This window comes from Nyctibius grandis, chromosome 1, assembly GCF_013368605.1.
Source record: "Nyctibius grandis isolate bNycGra1 chromosome 1, bNycGra1.pri, whole genome shotgun sequence".
NCBI lineage: Eukaryota > Metazoa > Chordata > Aves > Nyctibiiformes > Nyctibiidae > Nyctibius > Nyctibius grandis.
The window spans coordinates 34369384-34395328 of record NC_090658.1 but is presented as its reverse complement, the minus strand read 5'-3'; the positions used below and the strand labels follow the sequence as shown (position 1 = coordinate 34395328).

The window sequence follows — 25945 nt, the reverse complement described above, 5'->3', positions numbered from 1 at the left end:
GCAGAAAGAAGGGAGACAGCAGCTCAGCAAAATGAAGGCTCAGCCTGCTCCAGGGAATGCAAGACCAGCACTTTCCCGCATGACTGATGACTGGCCTGCAGACAGTCGCTAGGGGACTGTGCTGAGGGTGAGGAGCATATTCATGATTAGTCTAAAAGTGTGTTTTTCTCAGTTAATTACCGTGCATATAAACAAGAACTATTCTTCACTCACAAACTGGGTATGATCCTGCTGTCAAGAATCCACAGTTAGCAGAAGATACCGAACAGCGACACAGAGATTTGACAACTGCACCGTGTATCTCTATCACTGTGGAAAAAATGGGGGGAAAGAGAAAAGGAAGTCTCAAGCTTGACCCTTGGAGTTCCTTTCTACATCTAACTCAGTGGACTGTTCTTCTTTCAATAAGAAGCTGACAGTTTCCTACACACTGAGCAGGGGAGTACCAACTCTCACCGCAAGCGTAAGAGGTTAAGAGAAGAAAGTGAGAGTCACAAGCTCAGCCTCAAAAGTCCCCACCTCAGTGCTAACCTTGACCTCTGGGCAGAGTAGGACCAGAAGGAACCAGCCATCAAGTCCAGGAAGGCTTTCTGAGGCAGTGACAGATAAAATGGCATACGGGAGTTGTGTTTTAGTCACTAGTCCAAGAAACCAGTTGTCTTAACACTTGGTTTTCTGAATCAGAATGAATCACCTACAATTCAGCTCTGGCCTGGAAAGGGGATGCAAGCACTAAATAAGGAATTAATAGCTTTTCTAACTATAAAGGTCTCCAAAAAGATAGAGAAGGAATGTGGGCATCAAGACGGTGTTAATGTGCAAGCGATCCACTACATTTAAGTTGCTCAACAGAAACAGCAAAGAGGAAAGCAGAGTCAAAAAGAAAAACGTCTTTCAGCTGCACATGATCCAGCATGCCAGAGAGGAGGCATTTGTTCCATCTGTATTTTTGGAAGTTGTCAGAAATTGTATTCTAGAAAACAGGCCGCAAAAATTACTCCAGTGACCCTGGAGTAAAATATTATTCACATTAAAGCTTTAATGTTACAGTAACTATAAATGACAATTCTTCTAACATTAAAGTGTGGTCATAATTCTACAGAGCAAAATTTTCAACTTTATTTTTAAGATCACACTCCCGCCGTGCCTCCAAGTATGGCACAGCATATTCTAATTAGATGATGGCAATTAAGTTCACAGAATTTCTTGCATATTTCCCTCCTACATCTTAAAATAAAAAAAAATCTGCTACTCCGAGTGAAAAGCACAAGTGTATTTCAGAATATGTGGATAAGAATGCCCCGTTGTGGTTCTTGATATCAGTGATTACTGCTTTATTTTAGCTACTCCCTATAACTTCCACATCTATTAACTCTTATGTAGAACTTTGAAAATATTTACCTGTAATTATTATGAAAGAAGTCTATTCTAAATCACCATGGCTGAACACTTGAAACATCACACACAAGATAATATAAACCACAAAAAAAATTCTTTCTTTGCCTACAGTGATGCTAATTTGCACATATTATTACAGGTCTTGCATCATTAAGATGAGACACATTAATTTATTCCATCTCCATGGAACTTTTGCTTGATCAGTGTACAAGTATTTTAGACAACTTTGATGAAACCACTGCATTAAATGGGATGGAGCTTATTACAGAATCACTGAATCAATCAGGTTGGAAGAGACCTCAGGGATCATCGAGTCCAACCACTGCCCTGACACCACCATGGCAACTAGACCATAGCACTAAGTGCCATGTCCAGTCTTTTCTTAAACACATCCAGAGATGGTGACTCCACCACCTCCCTGGGCAGCCCATTCCAATGTCTAATGACCCCTTCTGAGAAGAAATTCTTCCTAATGTCCAACCTGAACCTCCCCTGGCGAAGCTTGAGGCTGTGTCCTCTTGTCCTATCACTAGTTGCCTAGGAGAAGAGGCCAACTCCCACTCCACTACAACCTCCCTTTAGGTAGTTGTAGACTGCAATAAGGTCACCTCTGAGCCTCCTCTTCTCCAGACTAAACAACCCCAGCTCCCTCAGCTGTTCCTCATAGGTCAGACCCTCCAGACCCTTCACCAGCTTGGTCGCCCTCCTCTGCACTCGCTCCAACACCTCAACGTCTTTCTTGAAGTGCGGGGCCCAGAACTGGACACAGTACTCAAGGTGCGGCCTCACCAGTGCTGAGTAGAGAGGGACGATCACTTCCCTAGACCGGCTGGCTACACTATTCTTAATAGAGGCCAGGATGCCATTGGCCTTCTTGGCCACCTGGGCACGCTGCTGGCTCATGTTTAGCCGGCTGGCGATCAGCACTCCCAGGTCTCTTTCCGCCGGGCCGCTTTCTAACCACTCTTCCCCCAGCCTGTAGCACTGCCTGGGGTTGTTGTGGCCGAAGTGTAAGACCCGGCACTTGTTCTTGTTGAACCTCATGCCGTTGGTCTCGGCCCATCTATCTAACCTGTCCAGATCCCTCTGTAGGGCCTTCCTACCCTCCAGCAGATCGACACTGCCACCCAGCTTGGTGTCATCTGCAAATTTGCTGAGGGTGCACTAAATCCCTATGTCTAGATCATCTATAAAGATATTGAACAGCACCTGCCCCAAAACTGAGCCCTGGGGAACACCACTAGTGACTGGCCGCCAGTTGGACTTTGCCCCATTCACCACCACTCTCTGGGCTCGGCCCATGGCTGGTGTCGGGCTCTGCCAGACGTTCCCCTGGGGAAGCAGAGGCAGCTGCAGGGGATGTTTCTTCAAGCCCGAGTTTGCAGCTCAGGGCTCGAGTACAAATCCACGTTCAGGTTCAAAAAAAGGGATCAGGGACAGCCGAGGGACACGCAGGGCCCTCCGGCGGCACAGGAGAGGAGCCAGCTGGGCGCTGGGATGTCTCAGCTCAGCGCTGCCAGTTTTGCTGGAGCTGGTTTGCCAAAGCAGGGGGCATAAAGCGGCTCGGGGATGCTCGGGAGGATGCGCGGCTCCGTCTGAGGAGGGACCCGAGGGAGATGGGGTGTGTGCGGAGGGTTGGGAGGTGGTGGGGCTCGAGGGAAGGAGCCACACGAGACAAAAAGCACTTGGAAAAGTCCTCAGCAGCCAAACTCACTAGCCCAGACGTGCTGCAAAGCACCTCACCGGGTGCCGCGGCCAGAAAAGAGCCTTTGAGGAAAAGCCGGGGAGCACGAACCCATTTTTTCTCCTTCCCCTGGGGGGAAAAGGTCCCGCTCCACGGCAGGGTGCTGCACCCCACGTAGAGGAGGACACTCGTGGGGGGCTTGTCACAGCATCCTTGGTTGGGAATGGGGGACTGGGGATGAGCAGGAGGGGGCTCAGTGGGATCCAGCCTCTGCAGGCGGTTGCTGTGGTGGAGGGGCGGGGGGGGCTCTGCTTCTTTGCCCACCATCCTGTTGTAAAGGGGCTGCTGGGAAGGTGGCGAGCGGTTTTGGGGCAGCGCGGGGGGGTACTCGGCTCGGCTCCCATGTGCCAGGCTGAGACACGGCAGAGGGCGCCCTGCTGCACGCGTGCCAGCGGCGGCGTGGCCGGGGCAGGGGGGCGGGCTGGCCCCTTCCCAAAGCCCCGAGCAAACCCCATTGCCTCCCGAAACAGGGACCCTGGCCGGGCCTCAGCCCCTGCTCCGCGGAGGGCAAGGTAGTTTGCAGCCCGCAGCTCTGCATCCTTCCAGCCCTGCAGCCCTGTGCCCCTGCCCCACTAATCACTAAATAAATTTGGTGGTTTGTTTCTGAACAGCTCAAACACAGGTCATCCATGGTACCAAATGAGAAGGAGTGTCAAGCAAGTTCAGAGTAAATATTCAGAGAAGATACATTTTAAAATCAGTTAATCTTTAAGGATTTTATAAATGATACACTAAACAATTCTTAAGTACTAGAAAAGTAAATACCTAGCAGCATATTTTTCTGCAGAGCACCTCACATGTCACACAAAACTTCAAGTGAGCATCTGCACTTCTCCAGCATTCACATTGATAAGAAAACAACCAGATACACAAGAAAAGTTGGCTTAAGAACAGTCTCCTAAATTTGTCATTGAAGTTGTAGTAACAGAAGAATTCTTAATAATTACCCAGTTATGGAAAACATCAAGGAACCAATTTTTGCCAAAGAAGAATGAGCTATTGGCATGTACTTTGCCATACTATTACCCTGTAAATGAAAACGTGCAAGTTAGAATTGAGAAACACCTATAACTAAAATTTCTAGAATACAATCATCTTCTACATACTTTGCCAAGCCCATCAGCAGGACAGAAAGATGTGTCTTTTGAATGATCAGACCAGTTTGCCTTTGATTTTCTTTGCATCCATATAGGTGATAGGAAAATAAAAGTTTTGGTGGCTGCAGATATTCTTCCTGCTAGCTTGCCTGTGTATCATTACTACAAACCCCCCAAACTCAACTTGCGTATGGCACTGTGAACCTTTCAAGGATGCCCCATTCTCTACAGAATGACAAGACTGTCAGTCAGTTGTGGAAACAAAGTATTCTAAATATTCTGCTGACCCCAAACCTTATTATTTATTTCCAGACATCTGTGGGGAAGACCAGTTAGGCGCTAGATGCGATGGTGCCAACACATGCCCATGTGCCAGAAGACTGTAAGGAACCTTCAGTATCTTCCCAGAAATCAGATCATGCAGAGATGATGCAGACCAGACACAGGTAACTACAAATTTTCCATAACACAAAGGATAAAAAGGGTTTAAGAAGACTGAAAAAATAAATTTTCTAACAGTGAACAACAGCTTCTGTTAAAATGATGGATTACATGCTCTTCTGTGTAAATTACACGAGAGTACAGTGAACCCCTTTTTCTTGACTGTAATTTAATACTCATGAACGTGTCCGACTACTGTTGATGATATGAGGAACATTCTCTTATTGCTAATCTGCAGTATGTCAATCCGCACCAAGAGGATAAAATACAGTTATAGCTTCTAGTTTCACTCAAGAGTGAATTATTTCAATTTCATTCATTTTCACTCCAAAGAAATAATATAGATTTGCCATATTGAAACAATTTGTTTCCCTTTCATTTACACACTTATCTATGAAGGCAAGGTGAAATATGACACAGGAAGTCATCTCTCTTTAGAGCTGTTATATGTGCTTTATAATTTACTACAAATAGGAATCATCAGCAATAATGTCTTCCAGCCCTTCACCCTATTTTGATCTACTGAAGTTTTAAAATCAGTTTTCATCTAAATATACATTAAATCTTTCCCTTAAAAAAGGGCGATGAACTACAATCTGAATGGGAAGAGTGTCTATGCATACACATATACACAGTGTTCTACTCATCCTTAGTTTTCCTACCTATTAAAATCAGAATCAATAATACTCCCATAAAAAAACAAAACAAAACAAAAATAACTCTCACCCTCCAAATAAAACATTAACATCACTCGTTAAAGTGAAAAAAATTTAAATTGTCTAACATCAATGAAAGTCTTCATAGACGTTTCACAGAGAAAATTGTCCTGCTACCGATACTGTAATAAAAATAATAACTTAAAAAAGCGAAGCTCAGTAGTTCTTATAAGTGAATTTTATCAGATAACAAACTTATTAATATGCACTGAAGAACACAACTGTATGGAAACACCCTAAGGCACAATTAAGATTGATTGTATGCCTTATTACTATGTAGTCATAATTTACTCCTCATTTTTTCACATGTCCAAACACGTGTCATTTAAACTCTTAATTTCTAGACCCTAAGAAGCTTGTTACAGAAACAGTAATGCATTACTTTCTTTCGAATTAATTGCTCTTTTAAATAAAGTTATTTTTAAACACCATTATCCAAATTGTGATGACATAAAAAGAGCAAGCACATCTGGTAAGGTACTGTGAAAATGAACACGTAACGTCAAATCACATGGAAATTTACTATAAATTCCCCACACACAAATCCTACACATTTGAAAAATCAAGTCTCTCCGAAAAAACTCAAGTCCTTCAAAATCATAAGGGTTTTTCAGGATTGTTCCAATCCAATTTAATTGTAGCCACTTAAAAATATATCTGCAAAACAACCAAATTTCCCCCCTCAACTCTACATAATTATTTTAACTTCAGAATGTTTCACTCATTTTAGAAGGCTATAATTCTAGTTATTAACTAAAAAAAATAAAAATTTTTTAAAATCCTGCATGTCCATCCTCCCTCCAAAAACAGACATTGGGTAACATGAGAAACTTCCTGGATAAGTTTAGAGAGATATTTTTGGAAAAATAAAACAAACAAAAACCACACATTTCATTTTAGCTTCTAAAGTATATCAGAGAATTAATCTTTGCAAACAATGAATCAGCTTCAACCCAAAGAAATGCTGCCAAATCCTACTTTTTCAAGCTTTAATACAAAAACACAAGTCTCATGTGAATCATATGGTCAGTCAAAGAATTGTGAAAGCCAAAGCAGCTTTTTTCATTTGCAAAATACTGTCCATACCAAGAAAAGAAGAGCCATGAAAGCTATAATCTTGTTTCTAAGCAGCCCAGGAACCTTCTCCTTAGTGCAGCCTCCCAGCCATCAGATGAGAGTAAGCTTTTTTGGATAGTCAAATGCCACGGGGTGGTGGGGAAATCACTGAAATATTGCACGTCATTGTGAGGGGTGCTGAGAACAAAACAGAGTGTCATTCTTTCACTCTAACAGCTTGGGGTGCCCGTATCTCCAATGCTCACATGCAGTTCTGGTCTCCACACCTCAAGGCGCACGCAGTAGAAGCACAGAGAAGATGACCTAAAATCATAAAAGCAACCAACCGAGCAGATGCAACCAAAGAGGAGACGGTTGAGGCAGCTATGCTTGACATTCACAAAATCATAATAAGAGTGGAAAAGGTGAATACAGTGTTGTTATTCACCAAATCCTGCAATGCCAGAACTAGAACACGCTGAAACTAGTACAAGAATTGTCTAACCAGATAAAACTACTTTCTTCATGCAGCGGCTAATGAGCTTTTGGAATTTGTTGCCACTATAAGCTGTGAAAGCAGTTGGTAACAGCCCAGTCAGAGAAGGACCTTAGATGAATGAATGGACAAGAGATCTATGAATGTATAACTAACATATCAGAGGAGTATAAGGGGAATGGAACACAGCATGGCCAGGCTCACAGGCTCTCCCTAACCAGCACCTCTCCTGCTCTCAGGGTCAGAGACAGGACACAGGGTGAGGTGCCTGTTCATCTGACTAAAGAAGGCACTAATGTTGTTAATGAGAATGCAGCTTGATTAGCCAACTTTGCAATTTGCCATTAAAAGAGGCAGGATAATTGAATTGAAGAGAATACAGATTTACAAATCAATATTTAATACACCTTCCATCACTGCTGTTATTACCCAATACAAACAACAAAGAAAATGGTATGAAGAAAAGTAAAGAAGCCACTACTTTACTGACCATCAATGATGTTACTTACATCATCTAAAATTTCCAAGATCTTTATTACATCTCCTGTAAAGTATGGAAATATTTGTCCCAATCTCACAAATGAAAAACAAGCATCCAAAGTATAAAGCTTTAAAAATTGCTTCATGGTAAAAATCAAAACCAAAATGCAGAATCTGATGTTTTACAAAGATCACTCTTTCTCTCTTTTAGAAGACATTACAAATAATAAAATACCTGCTTCCAGTAGTGGCCTGAAAATGATAAATCACACGTGGTTTTCCTATAATTATGCCTACTGTAAAAAACACTATCTTTTAAAATAGTTTTCACTTGCACTGATTTTTTTTTCTAAATAGGTTGTATTTTCTTGTGTGATCTCTCTTCCAATGCTATCTTTCCTTCACTCACTCGTTTTTGTCAGTTGAAGATACTTATGCACACTTTCACGTGTCTTATTTCCTAAAAATTTGATTCTCTGTAGCACCTAATTTGGTTTTTTGTATTTATTGGCCTTTTCAGCCTGGTTTTTCATTTTCAACTGTTTGTGTCCTATCTGCTTCCATACTAGGGGGTGAATATTCCTTTCGTGAAACATAAAACTATTTAAAAGCTGCATCAAATGGAACCATCAGCCTAATCCTCCCAACTGAAACTGAAATGAGAAAGAACAACTGCAGTCCAAGCTCAAGAAGCTTAAGCTCAACACCAGTCCTACAAGCTTCTTTTGAGAAGAAAAAAGAAAACTGAATAACGCAGTTTACTTTACAGCTTTTCCCACTCATACACTGATTTATACCTTTAAAAAGTGCTACACAGAAGATAACTTGAGGTTTGTGAACAAAGGATGAAGTTTAACCACAGACAAATTTGCTTTACTATAAAATTTTTAATGTCATCCAAATTATTCCACAACTGAGACTGGCCTAATGTTGGTTGACAGATGGCTTTATAAACTCAGAAACTAAAAAGCGAATCCACATAAGTGTATTATCTGGTTTTACATTTACAATTGGAATATTCATAATGTGTACTTGTAAGTGTGGTACAGTGTTTCAGATACACATCAACAAACCATGCCCATTATTTGCTGAGAAATGGGGAAAAAGAGAAATGCTTTATACAATGGCATCAAACAACTTCAACAGATGGCCATCACTGATCAACAAACTAAAATAAACCAGAATTCTTAAAATATGGCAAAACAAGATTTCCTTTTGTAAAAGCCTATTTTTGTAAATATATATGGCAAGTTTTCACAGTTAATTCTAGCTCTAGGAGTATAACAGATATCACAGAAGAGGATTTAAAGAAAAACAGTGTTGAAGATGCCTTTTAAACACAGATTTGTCTTATGCAACATTAAAATACAACTTGCTGTAGAATTAATTATGAACAATTTGATAATTTAGTGCTTAGATGTATCTCTATGTATTACTATCAAGCTGAATAACTACTGATGATTTTCACCTATGTCAAATCTCTTTTATGAGGTGAAACAGCTTGAAAATAGACCTAGAAACAATTTACAGCTTAAGAAACTCACAATGAATACACCAAAATTCAGAATATGTAGAAATTCTAACAATACTATGAAAAAACTGATTATTATTAGGTCAAACATGAGAAATACGTAATCTAGATATCTGAAAAATTAATTATTTCTTCTAAACTATAAACCAAAAAATAAGACTATTTTTTTTATAATTCATATCCAAAAAAATGGATTGGCAGGCACTCTCTCACATTTCTCAGGTTTTTCTATATAAGCCATATTGAGTCCTCTACACACACTTTTTCAGACAAATACTCATTTTCAGAGCATGAGCTGTCTGGCAGGTTGTCATCGACAGCTTAAAGGCACACTAGCTTTTTTGCTTTTCCTCAAAGCTGAGTTGGGGTCCTTAGATCAGGATTACTGAAATTGCTATGGCAGAGACAGAGAAGGAATTTGAGAAGAAAAAAGCTGCCTTGATAATGTTCTTGATGAAAAATGTTATTGATTACACCTGTAGAGAAATGAGCTTCTATATCACTAGGACCACATTTAGAGCTGAAATCAGAAGGGCAAGCCTAAGACCAAAAGTATACATAACCTGAAATGAAGAAAGGGGTCTTTTAAATCAATAAATGCTTCACCCCAGAGGAGGCAATAGCTTTCTTGATCCTGTGTAGACGATCTACACTGTCTGAAAAATCTGAGACTATTTCTTACCTTAGAAAAAGAAAAAAATGCCAGACTGAACATGTGCTGGCAAAAAAGATGTTTAAACACTGAAAGATAGAAAGATAATCAAGCAGCACCTAGTCACTAAAATGGAGACTTCAGGAAATCATTTATTTGTATTTCACAAAGTTAAAAATCAAAGTACTGGAAACACGCCAATAAAGATTACTTAATATGATCACTTTCTACTAGAGTGATTAGCTCTTCTCTCCACCCTCACCCCCCCACCAAAAAAAAACCCAAAAAACCAAACAAACAAAACAAAAAAAAACCAAACCAAACCAAAAACAAAACAAAAGAAAAACAAAAAAGAAAACTGCATGCCTGCAGTGAAAATTGATTTGTGAAAATAACATCAGTGAAAACCCTCAAAGGTCTGGAATGACATTTCAAAATTGCTTTCTTTTAATATGTTTCTGTAATACAAACCGAGATAATTTTTACTTGTCTCTGGACATTACATTATCACTGTATTGCATACAGTATTAGAATTACAAAAAGATTTTAAGATTTCAATTATCCAGAAATGAAGAAAAGCTAATTTGTATTGTGCAGCAAGGGGTTTTTTTTCCTAAACTCTGAAACATCAGCATATCTGCACAGTTAGAAGTAAAATATTTACACAACAGTCAATGCTTCCCAAAGCACAGTGCAAATAAAATAACTAATCAACATGTTGCCTACGCAACCATTTGTATTTCTCAGGTGTGGTAACTAAGGTAAAGATGGTTTTAGTTGCCCAAGTTTAATCATTCCATTTGCAAGAACTCCTTTTATAAGGATATTAATGACTTAGGGACAAAAAAAATTTTCAGATGCTTTTCAGACTGACTGAAGGCCTTACCAGAGCTCCTGTCAGCAACTCTTAGTCTACGTATTTCATTTAGGTCAGTGATGTAGTAGAGTTGCATTTTAAGTTAAAACAACGTTCAAAAGCCTCTTTTGGATGTCTATGTGCTTTTTCTAAACACCGCTGTTCTTCACTGAGGGAGGGGAGAGGACGCGGAATTACTTGCTTAAAAAAGCAAGTGCCAAATTAGGTCTGCAGACACTGCTTTCTTCTCTGTTTATTTCAAGTACCTGGGACAGTGCTTCAGCTGCTTTTTCTTCAAGAGTTAACTCCTTGCTTGTTTCAACATCTTCCTAAATTCAGAACGCCTTTTGGCAAATTATAATTACTAAGTTTCCACCAAGCACAGGAAAACTACAGAATAGGTATCTACTACAGGATAAGGATGTCATAGATGTACTGGTAACGCTGAAAGTGAGATACTGCTGCCTAATCAGTAACTAATTTCAATGAGTGACACTCCCAAGTAGAAGGAAAAATAAAATGACTGCACCATCACCAGTATAAAGCACAGGTATCTGAGGTTGCCGGACCAATAACAGAATTAAAGAAGAAAATCATGCCTAGCCTATACTTGAAGATCACATCCCTTCACATGTCACTACCTGCAAAATAATTGTGCACAACTACCAACATTTCTTAGTTTAGAACTGTGTTAGTACTGAAACATTTACTCTTTTTACATTTTGCTTTTTTTCAACACTCGGGAGACAAGGACTACAATTTAATTTGTCTCCACTCAGGCAGAGGATTACAAATGGTGTAATCATTAGTAGCAAAAACTGTTGAAGCACTGAACAAAAAACCCACCCAATATCATCAATGCTTAATAAAAGGAAAGGTAAGAAATTCTCTCTGCTCTGATAAATACATTTAATACATGAGTACACCTTCTAAAGTAAAAATAATTCCACACCACACTTTCTATAGCAACCAAGTACTTTAAGGGAAACACAAAGCACTTGAACATATTATACCAAGACTAATTCAACCTACTAGTATTAAAAAACCCCAACATTTTTCAATTTAAAACAAATTAAAAAACACGGAAAATAATATGCTTAAATAATTTCCCACTTTTACAGCATTATTCTACAGGCATCTATCAGTTCTTTTAATAGAAACATGCTTTAGGACCAAAAACTTATGCAGTAATGATTAATTAATATTTCCCTTTGATTAGTCACATTATAATATCTCAAGAAGAGGTAAGACAATAAAATAGTAGCAAACGCAGATAAAAACTGACCCCTTTCCCTTTCCATTATCTTTTCCAAATTCCGGTATTACTGACAAAATAGCATTACTTTTCAAACTATCAATTGGTCTGGTTAGGCAAATACTCCCCCAATTAAAATTCAGCATCATCCAATGTCAGATGGAAACACTGAAAATTAATTGAGAGTTTCCTTCTGATTTAATGTACCATCTCTGTACTTGCTCTCTCTATAGCAAAAACAGCAAGCCAGAACAATTCCAAGTGAAGTTTAGTACACAAGCACAACATACACTAGGAATAACAGTTTCACTAAAGGAGTTTAAACAAAAAGAAATTAAGTCTTTTTAAACTTTTATTATAGTGACACCTTGTGGCTACATTTGACTGACTTTGAGATCCCAAAATTTTTCATTTTCTTGTAATTCCTTTAAAGTTGTTCTTCAAAATTTGTGGTCTAGGACAAAGTAAAAAGATGAAGACGCAAAACAAAAATGAAAGGATGAAAAAAGTGAGAAGGACAAAACAGAAAACAGCAAACAGTACTGCCTGTTCAAAGATCTTTACAGGTATTAACATTCACTTAATATATTTGCACTTTCTTATCACAAAAAAAGAGCTGTGGCTTAGAATCACAATTCTAACTGCTATCTCTATTTGAAAATCTGCCTTTTTTTAAATGAACTATCGTTGCTTACCCATATTCAAACTGTTATCTTCATGGGTAATAAAAAATACCCTACAAGCAGCTCCTTTGTGATTTTTATCACTGATTTCTTGAAACACAACACAATTCAACGTTGTCAGGACTATGGACTGAGTAAGTACTATATGACAAAGAGTTAATTTTTTAATATAATCAAGAAGATGGCATTCATTTTTTCAGGTTAATGACAGGGTAAATAGTTGGCTTAATTAACAGGTACATATTAAAAATACTTGGAAATAGGAAAGAAAAATATTCACTTCAAAAACCAGTAACAACACAAGGATAACAAACACTCAAGCATTCTCTTCTACATTTCCTAACTATTACAAGAGGAAGCTGGAATAACTATGAACTTAACACTTGTTCCTAACTCTGACAGGAACCTGCTTACTTGACTATTTTCTGCCTCCCATCTTCCCTCTAAAGAAAGTCTTTAGCTCTACGTGAAAATTGCTATGTAAGTGCAAACAACGAACACAGGACCAAAAGAAATTCTAAAAAAGAAAAAAATACAGTACCATATTAGAAAATAAAAAATTACCCTGCAATCCTGCTCTCTTATTTGCTTTTTCTGCATAGTATATGGCTGTTCAAGTTTTAAAGGTGGTAGAATAATGTATTCTAAAAGTATTTAAAGCAAAAACTAAGTCTTTCTAAAATACAATTATGTCAATTAAAAGCCCTAGTATTATACCTAGCATTTTCTCTTACTTAAAAAAAACGGTCAAAATACAGCAACACTGTCTCCCACCTATTATACTAAGCTTCAATGCCTAAGAAATAACCTTCATCATACAAATTAGCTTCTATAACTAAATCAGGGATTACATCCTACAAATAAACATAAATAAAGATAAATTACACCCACAAATAAATCATCTTCTGTGTGTGAGAACACATGAACGATCTTCTCATCCCCTTTTCATTATAGAATTTCAGAGTCTTTGGTCACGGCCCTTCCATTTTCCATCTATTAATCTAGACAAAGGTTATGGCTGGCAAAAGTTATTCTGAACCTATTAAAACATAGACTGGAGCAACCTGGTCTAGTGAAGGTGTCCCTGACTGTGGCAGGAGGGTTGGAACTAGATGATTTTTAAGGTCCCTTCCAACCCAAACCATTCTATGATTCTATGATACAAGTAAGTAACAGGAAGAAGAAATGAGCATAAATAATCTTATCACATTACTTACTTGATTATGTCTAATCAGTTTGGATGGCTTGGTACATGCTTTGCCAAGTACAAATTATCTTTCATAGGAATCACAATAATGCCCCTAACTAACGCTATTTTGAATATGCCACAATGCTCCATACATCAAAAATAAAAAATCAGTGTCATGATAGAGACTATGACACACATAATAAAATAAATTACTTGTTAAGGAGACTGAACTGGTCTTAATTCATTGTGGTATAAACTATTTTATTTAACAACTAACTGCCAGAAGGCTGCATTTTTTTCATCCAGCTGGTGTGAAAGAGGCATTGATTGTACATTTAAAAATGGATAGATTCATTTAAGAGAAAAGTGAAAGGTTTTCAAAAAACAAACAAAAACACCAACCTGCATACATGCAAATAGAAGATACACTCTAAAAATTTTTATGCCCATGGAAATGTTTGAATAGCTTCTTAAAACTCAGGTGAACACGTTAGTTCAGCCCTTGACAACTCTCATCTTTCACAACTAATATTTATGTGAAAGGGCTCAAGTTCCCTTTGTAATCTATATTTGAACAACTGCTCTAGTGTATCAGACACAAACAGGCTGTCCTTCAACAATGTGAACAGAATCTGGCATGTTCTACCCCCTCGCTTTGAGAAAAGGTGTGTAAATAAAAAACACAGACAATAACCCTAGTCTCCAATTCTTTGTTGGTCCTCAAAATGTCATCCTATACAGTGATGCCGTAAAGCACTCTGAGCTAAAATAAACTGTTTTAAAAAAAACCAAACAAACAAAAAACAAACAAACAACAACAACAACAAAAAAAAAAACACCCAAAACAAAACAAAAAAAAACCCACAAAACACCACCTATCTCAAACCTGTACTGGTAAGTACAAAAACCTGAAATGAGAGATAGAAAAAGAAGTTTAACACTCCTTGCTTACTTCTTTCTAAACAGAAAATTAATAAAAGCCAGATAAATTAGAGTGTCAAATACTAATACGTATGCATACATAAGCCTCCTTCACTCAAAGCCTCTCTTCTGGAGGTCATCTGGTCCAAACCCCTGATCAAAGCAGAGCCTACCTTCAAGTTAGACCTACTTATATTAATATAAATAAATAAATAAATAAACACAAAGTTCTTAAAGTGGAACTCCTCAAAAATTTGTCAGCAATTTTAAGACTAATTACATTTAAAATAGTCTTTTCTTCTTATTTACAGGAAAAAAATACATAAAAAGAACAGCAAATTATAGCCACAGTACTTTTACTTTCGACTAGCAAATGTACTTTTACTATAACCTAGGCTTCAATTCACTGATGTAAAGAGAGATCACAGAACAGCCTTATCTAAACTACCCCGAATTATCATGTTGACTCACAACTGAGAACTCATATTGCCTTAAGGTTATTGCTCCTTAACAATACGTACTCATAAACTTACATTGCTACATGACTTTCTCTTTATCTCTTTCACTAGCTCTTCAAAGTAGCTGCACCTCCAGGGAATTCCCCACCACTTGGTAGGTATGATACTGAGGAACAGAGATTTATAGAAAATAACAGGTTTACTGAGGATCATGGAGCAGAACAGGAAAAATTAAGAGGCATGAGGACTACATGATAAGTAAAGCTGTGCTGTAGTTACCTGGACAACTGTATACTTCAAATATCTGCTAAAGTAAAACTGCAAGGGGGAGGTTTCCAGGTGTGCTTGCGCACGCATTTAAGTAGAAAATACATCGCAATGCATACAAAAACACCACATGAAATGAAATCCCTCCTGCTAATCTCTTCCTCCAATAGAGGGCAAGTCACAGACTATTAAGAGATCGTTGGAGAGCTAGAATGTACAAGAGGTCCTTTTGTGTCAAAAAATGAGTAAGTGTCGTGGTTTAATCCCAGCTGGCAAGCAAGCACCACACAGCCACCTGCCCACTCCTCCCCTCCCCGCAATGTGGTACGGAGGAGAAACGAAATAATGCAAAAAACTTATGGGTTGAGACAAGAACAGTTCACAGAATCACAGAATGTTAGGGATTGGAAGGGACCTCGAAAGACCATCTAGTCCAATCCCCCTGCCGGAGCAGGATTACCTAGACCATATCACACAGGAATGCATCCAGGCGGGTTTTGAATGTCTCCAGAGAAGGAGACTCCACAACCTCTCTGGGCAGCCTGTTCCAGTGTTCGGTTACCCTCACGCAAAGAAGTTTTTCCTCATATTTAAGTGGAACCTCCTGTGTTCCAGCTCGCACCCATTGCCCCTTGTCCTGTCAAGGGATGTCACTGAGAAGAGCTTGGCTCCATCCTCATGACACTTGCCCTTTACATATTTATAAACATTAATGAGGTCACCCCTCAGTCTCCTCCAAGCTAAAGAGACCCAGCTCCCTCAGCCTCTCCTCATAAGGGAGATGTTCCACTCCCTTAAATCATCTTCGTGGCTCTGTGCTGGACTCTCTCTAGCAGTTCCCTGTCCTTCTTGAACTGAGGGGCCCAGAAACAGACACAATATTCCAGATGCGGCCTCACCAGGGCAGACTAGAGGGGGAGGAGAACCTCTCTTGACCTGCTAACCACACCCCTTCTAATACACCCCAGGATGCCATTGGCCTTCTTGGCCACAAGGGCACATTGCTGGCTCATGGTCATCCTGCTGTCCACTAGGACCCCCAGGTCCCTTTCCCCTACGCTGCTCTCCAACAGGTCTGTCCCCAACTTGTACTCATACATGGGGTTGTTCTTGCCCAGATGCAGGACTCTACACTTGCCCTTGTTATATTTCATTAAATTTCTCCCCGCCCAACTCTCCAGCCTGTCCAGGTCTCTCTGAATGGCTGCGCAGCCTTCCGGCACGTCAGCCACTCCTCCCAGTTTTGTGTCATCAGCGAACTTGCTGACAGTGCACTCTATTCCCTCATCCAAGTCATTAATGAATATATTGAATAGTACTGGTCCCAGTACCGACCCTTGAGGGACTCCGCTAGACACAGGCCTCCAACTGGACTCTGTCCCATTGACCACCACTCTCTGGCTTCTTTCCTTCAGCCAGTTCACAATCCACCTCACTAATCGATCATCCAGACCACACTTCCCCAGTTTAGCTGCGAGGATGCTGTGGGAGACCGTGTCAAACGCTTTACTGAAATCGAGATAGACCACATCCACAGCTTTACCATCATCTATCCACCGGGTTATGTCCTCATAAAAGGCTATCAAGTTGGTTAAGCATGACTTCCCCTTGGTGAAGCCATGCTGAGTACCCCTAATGATCCCCCTATCCTTGATGTGCCTAGAGACAGCATCAAGAACAAGTTGTTCCATCACCTTTCCGGGTATGGAGGTGAGGCTGACCGGTCTATAGTTACCCGGGTCCTCCTTCTTGCCCTTTTTCAAGACTGGAGTGAAATTCGCTTTCCTCCAGTCCTCAGGCACCTCTCCCGTTGCCCACAACTTAGCAAAGATGATGGAGAGTGGCCTAGCAATGACTTCCGCCAGCTCCCTCAGCACCTGCAGGTGCATCCCATCAGGGCCCATGGATTTATGGACGTCCAGATTGCTTAATTGGTCCCTGACCCAGCCCTCATCAACCAAGACAGATTCCTCCTCTATCCTGACTTCTTCTGAGGACTTCTTCAACCATCAAAACAAAATAAAATAAAACAACACTAATAGCAATAATAACAATAACAACTGTATGAAAAGGGAAACAATAAAAAGAGAAACAAAACCCAGGGAAGACAAGTGATGCACAACATAACTGCTCACCACCCACCGACCAACACACAGCCAGTCCCCAAGCAGCAACCACCCCTCCCAGCCAACTTCCCCCAGTTTATATACTGAGCATGATGTCCTATGGTATAGAATATCCCTTTGGCCAGTTTGGGTCAGCTGTCCTGGCTGTGTCTCCTCCCAACTTCTTGTAGAGAAGCAGCTGGGAGGACAGGGGCAGCACGAGAAGATGAAAAAGTCATTGGCTTAATGTAAGCATTGCTTGGCAACAAGTAAAACACCAGTGTGTTATCAACATTATTCTCAGCACAAATCCAAAACACAGCCTCATAATAGCTACTATGAAGAAAATTAACTCTATCCCAGCTAAAACCAGCACAGTAAGGTACCACCTAAAACTCTGGAATAACGTTCTTCCCGCCACTCTTCCCTCTCTGCAGTTTCAGGCAAGGCTGCAAAGAGCCTTCACCAAAGCAGAACAATGATATTCTCAAAACATAGCACAGACACACACAGAGATGAAGATAGTTGAAGGAGGGGATGACAAACAGATAAACTGATGTTGAAATAGAAAAAAATCACTTTTGGACAAGTCTTTGGATGAGGCCAAAGGATGGCTGCCATTTTGAAAGAAGGTTAAGGAAAGTCCCACCATCTCTCTTCAAATCTTCTTGCTAACATGATGGAAGTAAAAAAGCTGTGCTTACTAACAATCTGTCCACTTTGCATCAAGTCAAGGTCACACGCACACACAAAAACATCCCCAAGAAATGTAAAACACCTATAAACTCCATAAAGCGCTTCACTTTGCTAGCTGATTTATTACAGACACCTTTAAGGAAATTTATCAGATATGCACACAAACTAGAGGACAGCGCTGACCATTTCAGAAAAACAGTAAAATCAGACCATAAAACTTACAGGGAAAGGTGAGAATGCACTTGTTCATATCAGGAAAAATAAATTTCACGTCAGTTACATTCAGTATGAACTTACTAGAAGGACAGGGAGGCTGAGAAAGAGCTATCTGAGAAGGACAGACACACAAGTGACCCACCAGACTCTTTCCACATAGACTACAACTGTTTGCCAGCAATCCCATCTTACAGAGCAGTAAAGATCACAGAAAGAGGTCATTCTTTGGGGAAAAGAAAACACTTCCCCGCCTTGGGGATTCCAAGAGTTGCTGTGCTGATTAAAAAGTTTATGTCTACAGAATAATTACTACTATACAGGACATTTCCTTTTTGGGCCTATGACCCAAAATCTAATGATGATATCTTTAGAATCTAAAGATTGTGGCCTCTCTATCAATGAGCTCGATTCAGTTTTTGGATAAGACAGCTTCAATGTGATTATAAGCTTTTTCCAGAATTCCCAGTATCTACAGTAAAAAGACAATCACCTTAATAATGATTAAACCCATCTAGCTGCTTTGGTTTACACAAAGCATTGCTCAAACCTCTCTAGTCCTAACTCTCCCCTTTCTCTCTTTCACAATTGTTTTAAACACTCTTTCAATGCAACAGCAGAAAATATATAAAATATAAAAAAACATTTCCAAGTTGTATAGCAAGTACATAAACACATTTTAAACATTTTGGCAGTCAAGGAATGATGTTTACTACTGAGTGAAAAAAAAAAAAACATCAGCTCAAAAGGAAAAGTGAGTATGACTCAAAAAAAAAGAAAAAAGAAAAGAAAGAAAGGAGAAAGAGATACATCGTTAGAGATGGAAGCACCAGAGTTTTCAAAACAGGATGCCTGCAATTTATCACCTATATTTATACTAAAAGAGCATCCACCAAGAGAGACAAATTTCTTTTTTTTAAGATAGCTGATGAAAGTTGTGTATATCATACATTATCAGAAATACATAATGCAGTAGCAAAATCCAGCAACTCATTCTGGTGTCTACATTATTTAATGATAGCCATGCAACATTACATTGATGAACTAACCTGCAAACGCGGGCAGGAAAATACAGATTCTGCCAGGACCGACAGAGGTATTTAGAGTGATCAATAACCCGAATCCAGTCTAACTCATCCATGGACACCTCAATGTAGTAGGAATAAGACCTATGGATTGCCAAAAAACACTGGTTAGAATACAAGCAGCCACATCTTAGGTATTAAATTTTACACTTTCTTCTGGATTTTCCTACCCACAGATCTGTATCTAAGATATCTAAGAGACCCTTATTTTCAAACTAGCTTTGAAAATAAATTCACATGCAGTTATGTTAAGATACATTTTCAGAATGACTTAAAACATCCTAACACTCACAATCTGCAGTAATTAGATGAGACCACTGTCCCTCAAAAAATGCAATGGATACTTTCAGCTCAGTCATAAAAATAATCATTTGTATTCCTTCTGCGTGGAATAAATCCAAAACGCCAGCGACACAGTTATTATTTCTATTGCAAAATCAATAAAGAAAAATAAAAAAAAAATAGCAGATCAAAAATGCAAATTCAAACCCTGCACTTGAGAAAAGCAAGTTTACTTTATGACCATTTTCTCACTGATACTCTTAACTTCGGACCCTTTCAGTTGTTTACAACACATTGTTAAGCCTGTCGCTACTTACTTACCCCAAAATTTACTCATAAAAAACAAGAAATAAAAAAAGTCACCAACACAATCTGTGTCTTCCTCTTGCTTATCAATTATGTTTAGCTTATAGTTTGCTGTTAGGAGAAAGCAAATCCAAACTAAAACTTAAAAGCCATGGCTATTTCCATATTATACCTACAACAGTGATACTTAGAATGAAGTTGGAACTCCACTTGTGTATCAGCAAATCATGAAATACATGTTTCAGAATATTTTTCTTCTCTTAACGTACTAGTCTGCAACATTGACAGGCATTTCAACAGCACCATGTTAGCGCTTAACCTCCTTTCACATTGATTTCTAAAAGAAGAGTTGCTCTTCCAGGGTTCTACATAGACATTTTTTGTTAAACGTTAATGCCTTTGTTAGTATTTCAAATTTTTTGCTGAGGACTTAGAGAAGTAGATTTCTAAAGTGGTATTGTTTAAAAAATCTTAAAATGTTAGATAACACTGTTAATACCAATTTATGCACTTAGAAAGGTAATGCAAAGTCTTTAAGATGTCAATCGCATAATCAGCTTTCACATTCACACCAACCAGATATGTAACATTCATAATCCACGTAAAGCCGCTGTGTTTTAGCAACATTATTATTACTAGCCCATGCACATATGACCAAACTAGGCTCCAGCATTTTAGAGTTTGAGCAGTTTGGATCCAAAAGTTGCTGACTTTCTGTCCTCTGCGCGGTGAGAATTTAGGGATTCTCACATCACCACCGCTAGACTAATGTGAATTTGTAACCAATATAAAACATGCTACTTTTGTTTATGAAGGTATCAAGCAAAGAAAATATCTCAAAAATACAGTTCCATTATCAAGGCACACCATGCCTTTTATTTTTCTTAAGGATAGAATCTTTTTTGCAGAGGTAATTTCGACAGCTAGTCTCTTTAGCACCTAAACTTGAGGTGCAAAACACACCTGTTAGCTTGTATTTGTTTCTGTAAAGAATACACATTATCTATTTAAAGATATCCAACAACCAGAGCTTCATAGAGACAGTTAAAATGAATGAGTAGTTTAAAAAGGTGTTCAACAAGAAGCCACCATGTGCTTGTACAATTGTTAACACACCTCTTTTAGAGACATAATTCACGTATCCCGTGAGAAAGATGCAGATAAGTGGCTGGTAATTCTTAGACTAGAAGTGTATATAGCTTGGAAAGGATCTCTAGAAAAAGCAAAGACAATCTTAGAACAAGTTCCTTAAAGTCTTGCCTGGTAAAGTTCTGCATACCTCCAAGAACTGATATCCATAACCTCTCTGGGCAAACTCTTCCCACATTCAACTACCCCATTATGAACTCTTTTCCTAATATTTCATAGGAATTTATATTTTTGCTTGTGTCCACTGCTCTGTGCCCTCTCAGCACACAGCTGTAAGAGGAGTCTGGCCCTGTATTCTCTATATTCTTCCATTAAATACATCAATAGCAATAAAATCTCCCTTCTAAGTCTTCTCCTCTTAAACGAGCAAATCCTCTCAGCACCTCTTTGTACATCGTGTACTCAAGCCCTCGTCATGTTGGTGTCCGGTTGAACTTACGCCAGTATGTCGGGTATCTTATAATGAGGAGCCCACAACTGGACAAAGTACTCCAAATGCTTCCTTTTCCACTTATCTTAGACACATGAGCTACCAGAGGGAAAAAACCTAACAACTCAGGTACTTTGCCTGGTAAGAAGCAAAAGAAAGTCCAATAGCAAACTTTTCACGGATAAACAAGTCAGGATGACACAGAAACTAGATCCACTAGCTCCACTAGAACCACTGTATCCTCAGTACTTCATGAAGACAAAAACCTCTAGATTAGAGGTCCTTCTTGTCTGATACTCTGCCACCAACAATTGTTTGTTCTACAAATTTCAGAGGAAGGGCACAGGACACCAAGCAACAGATACTTTTTAAATAAGTTGTCCCGAGGAGAAGTATTTTTCTGAGTTTCAGCAGCTGCCAATTTACGCCTTGCAGATGAGGGGCATTTTACCAGTTACAAGCTCTCTAAAAATTGCTAGAGAACTCCTCATTATTAGTATGTCTCTAATACTTTTTGAAATTTTATAAAGTTGGTTGATAATTGGTTTATAAATTTGGTTGATCTTCGGGGACAAGTACTATAATATTGTATGAAGTAACTCCTTGTACCTTCAAAGATTTACTTTTCAATCTTTCCAAAAGCAAAAGAGGAGACGCATAAATTCCAGTTGAACTGAATCAGGAGAACTTACTTGAAACAATTAAATAGCTAAAAATTAATTCAGTTTTTGAATGATTAATAACTGTAATTCATATTTTAAAAATAATTTAACTTACAAAAAATAAAGATCAACGAAACATTAGTACACCCTGTTCTAAAATAACACAGCTCAGCTAAGAAAACAAAATGCAACTGTTTTACAATTCCGAAGTGTTAGTCTGGAAGTAACATAAAATTAATCTTTTATCAGAAAGGTAATAATGTGTTAAAAATACAAGTAGCTTGTTTTATTGTTTTTAATAGAAAAGTGCTTATGAATACCTGCATGAGCTGTCTACTGAATTGCAAAATCTTTGTCATGACAAGTTATAAAATGAATATATTCAATTTGTCAGAAAAAAGAACCTTGGAATTTTCCTACTTAAGCAGTCACTCAGCTGTTCAAATATGCATAATTTGATTTTTCATGCATTCCATAATAACCTAAAGTAGCTGAGCATAAATTGGCTAAGGCATCCATGGCAGTTCATACTTCACCAGTCTCACCATGAAGTGGCTTCTAATAACTATTGTAGTTAGTTGGTAATTCACTTTTGAAGTAAATTTTACTATTTCTTAATTATTGTCAAAGTGTGTTATTTCTTAACAATTTTGATATATTGAAAAAATCTGAACAAACATTCCTTCAATGTTTGGAACGTAAATATGTAAGAACATGGTTTCTGCAAAAGAACTAGAGTATAGTTTTTCAAACTGAAATAAAAGCAGCTGAAAACTAACTGGCAAATAGAAAACAATTAAAAATTGAAATTACGAAAACTTTCATTAGTAATATAAACTATTTAATGAAGACACAAAATTACACTGAAATATTATGAGACAGTTTAGTATCACAAAATACGATCTGGTGTGAAAGCAACTGAAACTGCATTTAAAAAACAGGGTTTTTTCAAATAAAACTTGTCATTGTCATGTCCAACACTGTATCATGCTGTTTCTATAAAATATTTAATGAAAATTTTGCATTGATATATTACCAACAGTACAAAATGCATTACCTTTCCTTTTTATGTCAACTTGGCACCTACCGACAATCTCTGTCCCACAGGAGTATTCGTATGTGGTTGATTATTGACGGCTGGCCTAGTTTAACTTCAATTCCAGAACGGCAGTCATCATCGATCGGGTGTCGAGAGAAGCCATGATCCAAGTCATAGTTCTGAGTATCCCCATCTAATAAAGCAGACTTCAGCTCCCCTTTTACAACCTGTGCTCCATACTTCATTGTTGCAATATTTTCCCCCGGTACTAAGAAGAAAAGGAAATAATTGCTTAAGTTTTACACTCTCATACTGCAAAATAGATGTTCTGAACATCAACTGTATTAGGTCAGAACAAAGACTTATTGCCAGTACCCTTTCTCAGTCACAAACACATGCTCAAGGAAAAAAAAAAAAAACCACAACGTACAAAAAGAGAGGCATTTCAGAAATCTTGCTTCTTGCATTTCATTTGATGTCCCCTAGGTCTTTTATGGTAGTAATAATAAACAGTGACCATTTACTAGTATGTAGTATCCATATTCTCAGTTCCCTTCATGATTTTACAGAATTCTATTGCACCTTCCTCATACAATCATCACTTTCCTCCTGGTTTTAAAGTTTTGGTCTATTTAATCTCTCCTTGGGATCAACCTCTCACCATACCTCTAATAATTTTTTTGTCCTTTCTTTCTGATGTTTTTGTTTTAATTCCAACTGGGTTGTTTTTGGGTTTGGGTTTTTTTTTAAGTGGAAGGAAACTAAAAATCATATAAAATGCTCAAGATGTGGATGCATCATGAATTTGCAGAGTGGTATATACAGTGGTATAGCTATACAAGCTATCTTGATATCTATACAAGCTTCCAGTACTCTGCAAACCGAAATGAACCTGCGTGAAATGGGAAACTTTTGGCTACTTGGGCTTTGAACCAGTATGGTAAATCAAGTTTTTTATGCCACCATTTCACAGTAATAATAATAACAACACAATAAACCTGTTACATCCTAAGAAGAGACCTTCCATCAAGATAACTTGGAATAACAATCCCTAACTCCAACTACAAAACAATACATTGATGAACCACCCCATTAAAAAGACATTTTTAACAGTCTTGTTTGAGAAGGGACCCCAGAAAACATGATCTGAAAACTAAATTATGAAAAGCTGCTGCTGAGCTTTTCAGGCAGGTTGGCAAGAGAAGTATGAATTTTAACAGGATGTTAAGTTCAATATCTAAAGAATAGAATTTGAAGTGGTAAAATTTTAACTATATTGTAGTACTACTAGATAAAACCATCAAATGCACAACTATGAAATTGCAAGTGGTGGTCAATGTTTCCACAAACAGGAAAAAGTGCCAAGAGCCTGAACTAGTACTAAAACAATGCAGAAATTCAATTCTCTAAAAAGCTGTGATGTTGACAAAAATAGAAATTTTGAGATTTGGAGCACAGTATTATTGAGACATAAATATGCATAAAAAGAAGTCAGAAAACACCATTTAACTTTTTCAAATTTATCTACTGCACTGCCAACAGAATGTCTTGCATGGTAAGACTTTCACAATATCCTAATATTAACTCATATGTTTAAATATTAATATCTGTAACTTCTAAGAGAGAACAAAGGGAAGATGCAGTTCTGAGAAAGTTATTTTCAGGGCTCATCATGTATGATAAATGCTCTTTGAGACTCTGCACTGTAGTCTAACTTTTTTCTTTGCTGTGGGTCAAATACTCTATAAATCACATATTAGATAGCAAACTAACAAAGATCTTTCTAAAGCTCAGTGTTAGACATTCTTATTGAGTTAATAGAGAGCACAGACAAAAGTCGAACAAAAGGCTTCTCACACTTTTTAGGCTTCCTTTATAGAAGTCTTTCTTCATAGAAAGACTTGTTTATACTATTTGGGCAGGCATGTAAAGACTAAGAGAAAAATCAAAAGTACAGAATCACAGAATGTTAGGGATTGGAAGGGACCTCGAAAGATCATCTAGTCCAATCCCCCTGCCGGAGCAGGATTACCTAGACCATATCACACAGGAATGCGTCCAGGCGGGTTTTGAATGTCTCCAGAGAAGGAGACTCCACAACCTCTCTGGGCAGCCTGTTCCAGTGTTCAGTCACCTTCACCGTAAAGAAGTTTTTCCTCATATTTAAGTGGAACCTCCTGTGTTCCAGCTCGCACCCATTGCCCCTTGTCCTGTCAAGGGATGTCACTGAGAAGAGCCTGGCTCCATCCTCATGACACTTGCCCTTTACATATTTATAAACATTAATGAGGTCACCCCTCAGTCTCCTCTTCTCTAAGCTAAAGAGACACAGCTCCCTCAGCCTCTCCTCATAAGGGAGATGTTCCACTCCCTTAATCATCTTCGTGGCTCTGTGCTGGACTCTCTCTAGCAGTTCCCTGTCCTTCTTGAACTGAGGGGCCCAGAACGGGACACAATATTCCAGATGCGGCCTCACCAGGGCAGACTAGAGGGGGAGGAGAACCTCTCTTGACCTGCTAACCACACCCCTTCTAATACACCCCAGGATGCCATTGGCCTTCTTGGCCACAAGGGCACATTGCTGGCTCATGGTCATCCTGCTGTCCACTAGGACCCCCAGGTCCCTTTCCCCTACGCTGCTCTCCAACAGGTCTGTCCCCAACTTGTACTCATACATGGGGTTGTTCTTGCCCAGATGCAGGACTCTACACTTGCCCTTGTTATATTTCATTAAATTT

General features: G+C 38.7%; 1 protein-coding gene across 2 annotated transcripts in view; it reads right to left on the bottom strand.

Annotated features, from left to right (window-relative positions):
* BTBD9 (BTB domain containing 9) overlaps positions 1-25945 on the bottom strand; it is a 135734-nt gene that overhangs the window by 97106 nt on the left and 12683 nt on the right. For both annotated transcript variants that reach the window (XM_068397358.1, XM_068397352.1), the window contains 2 exons: positions 23256-23475; positions 19304-19423 (listed from right to left, as the gene is read on the bottom strand). In XM_068397358.1, the coding sequence (XP_068253459.1) occupies positions 19304-19423; positions 23256-23475 (340 nt within the window). The remainder of the gene's footprint in view (positions 1-19303; positions 19424-23255; positions 23476-25945) is intronic.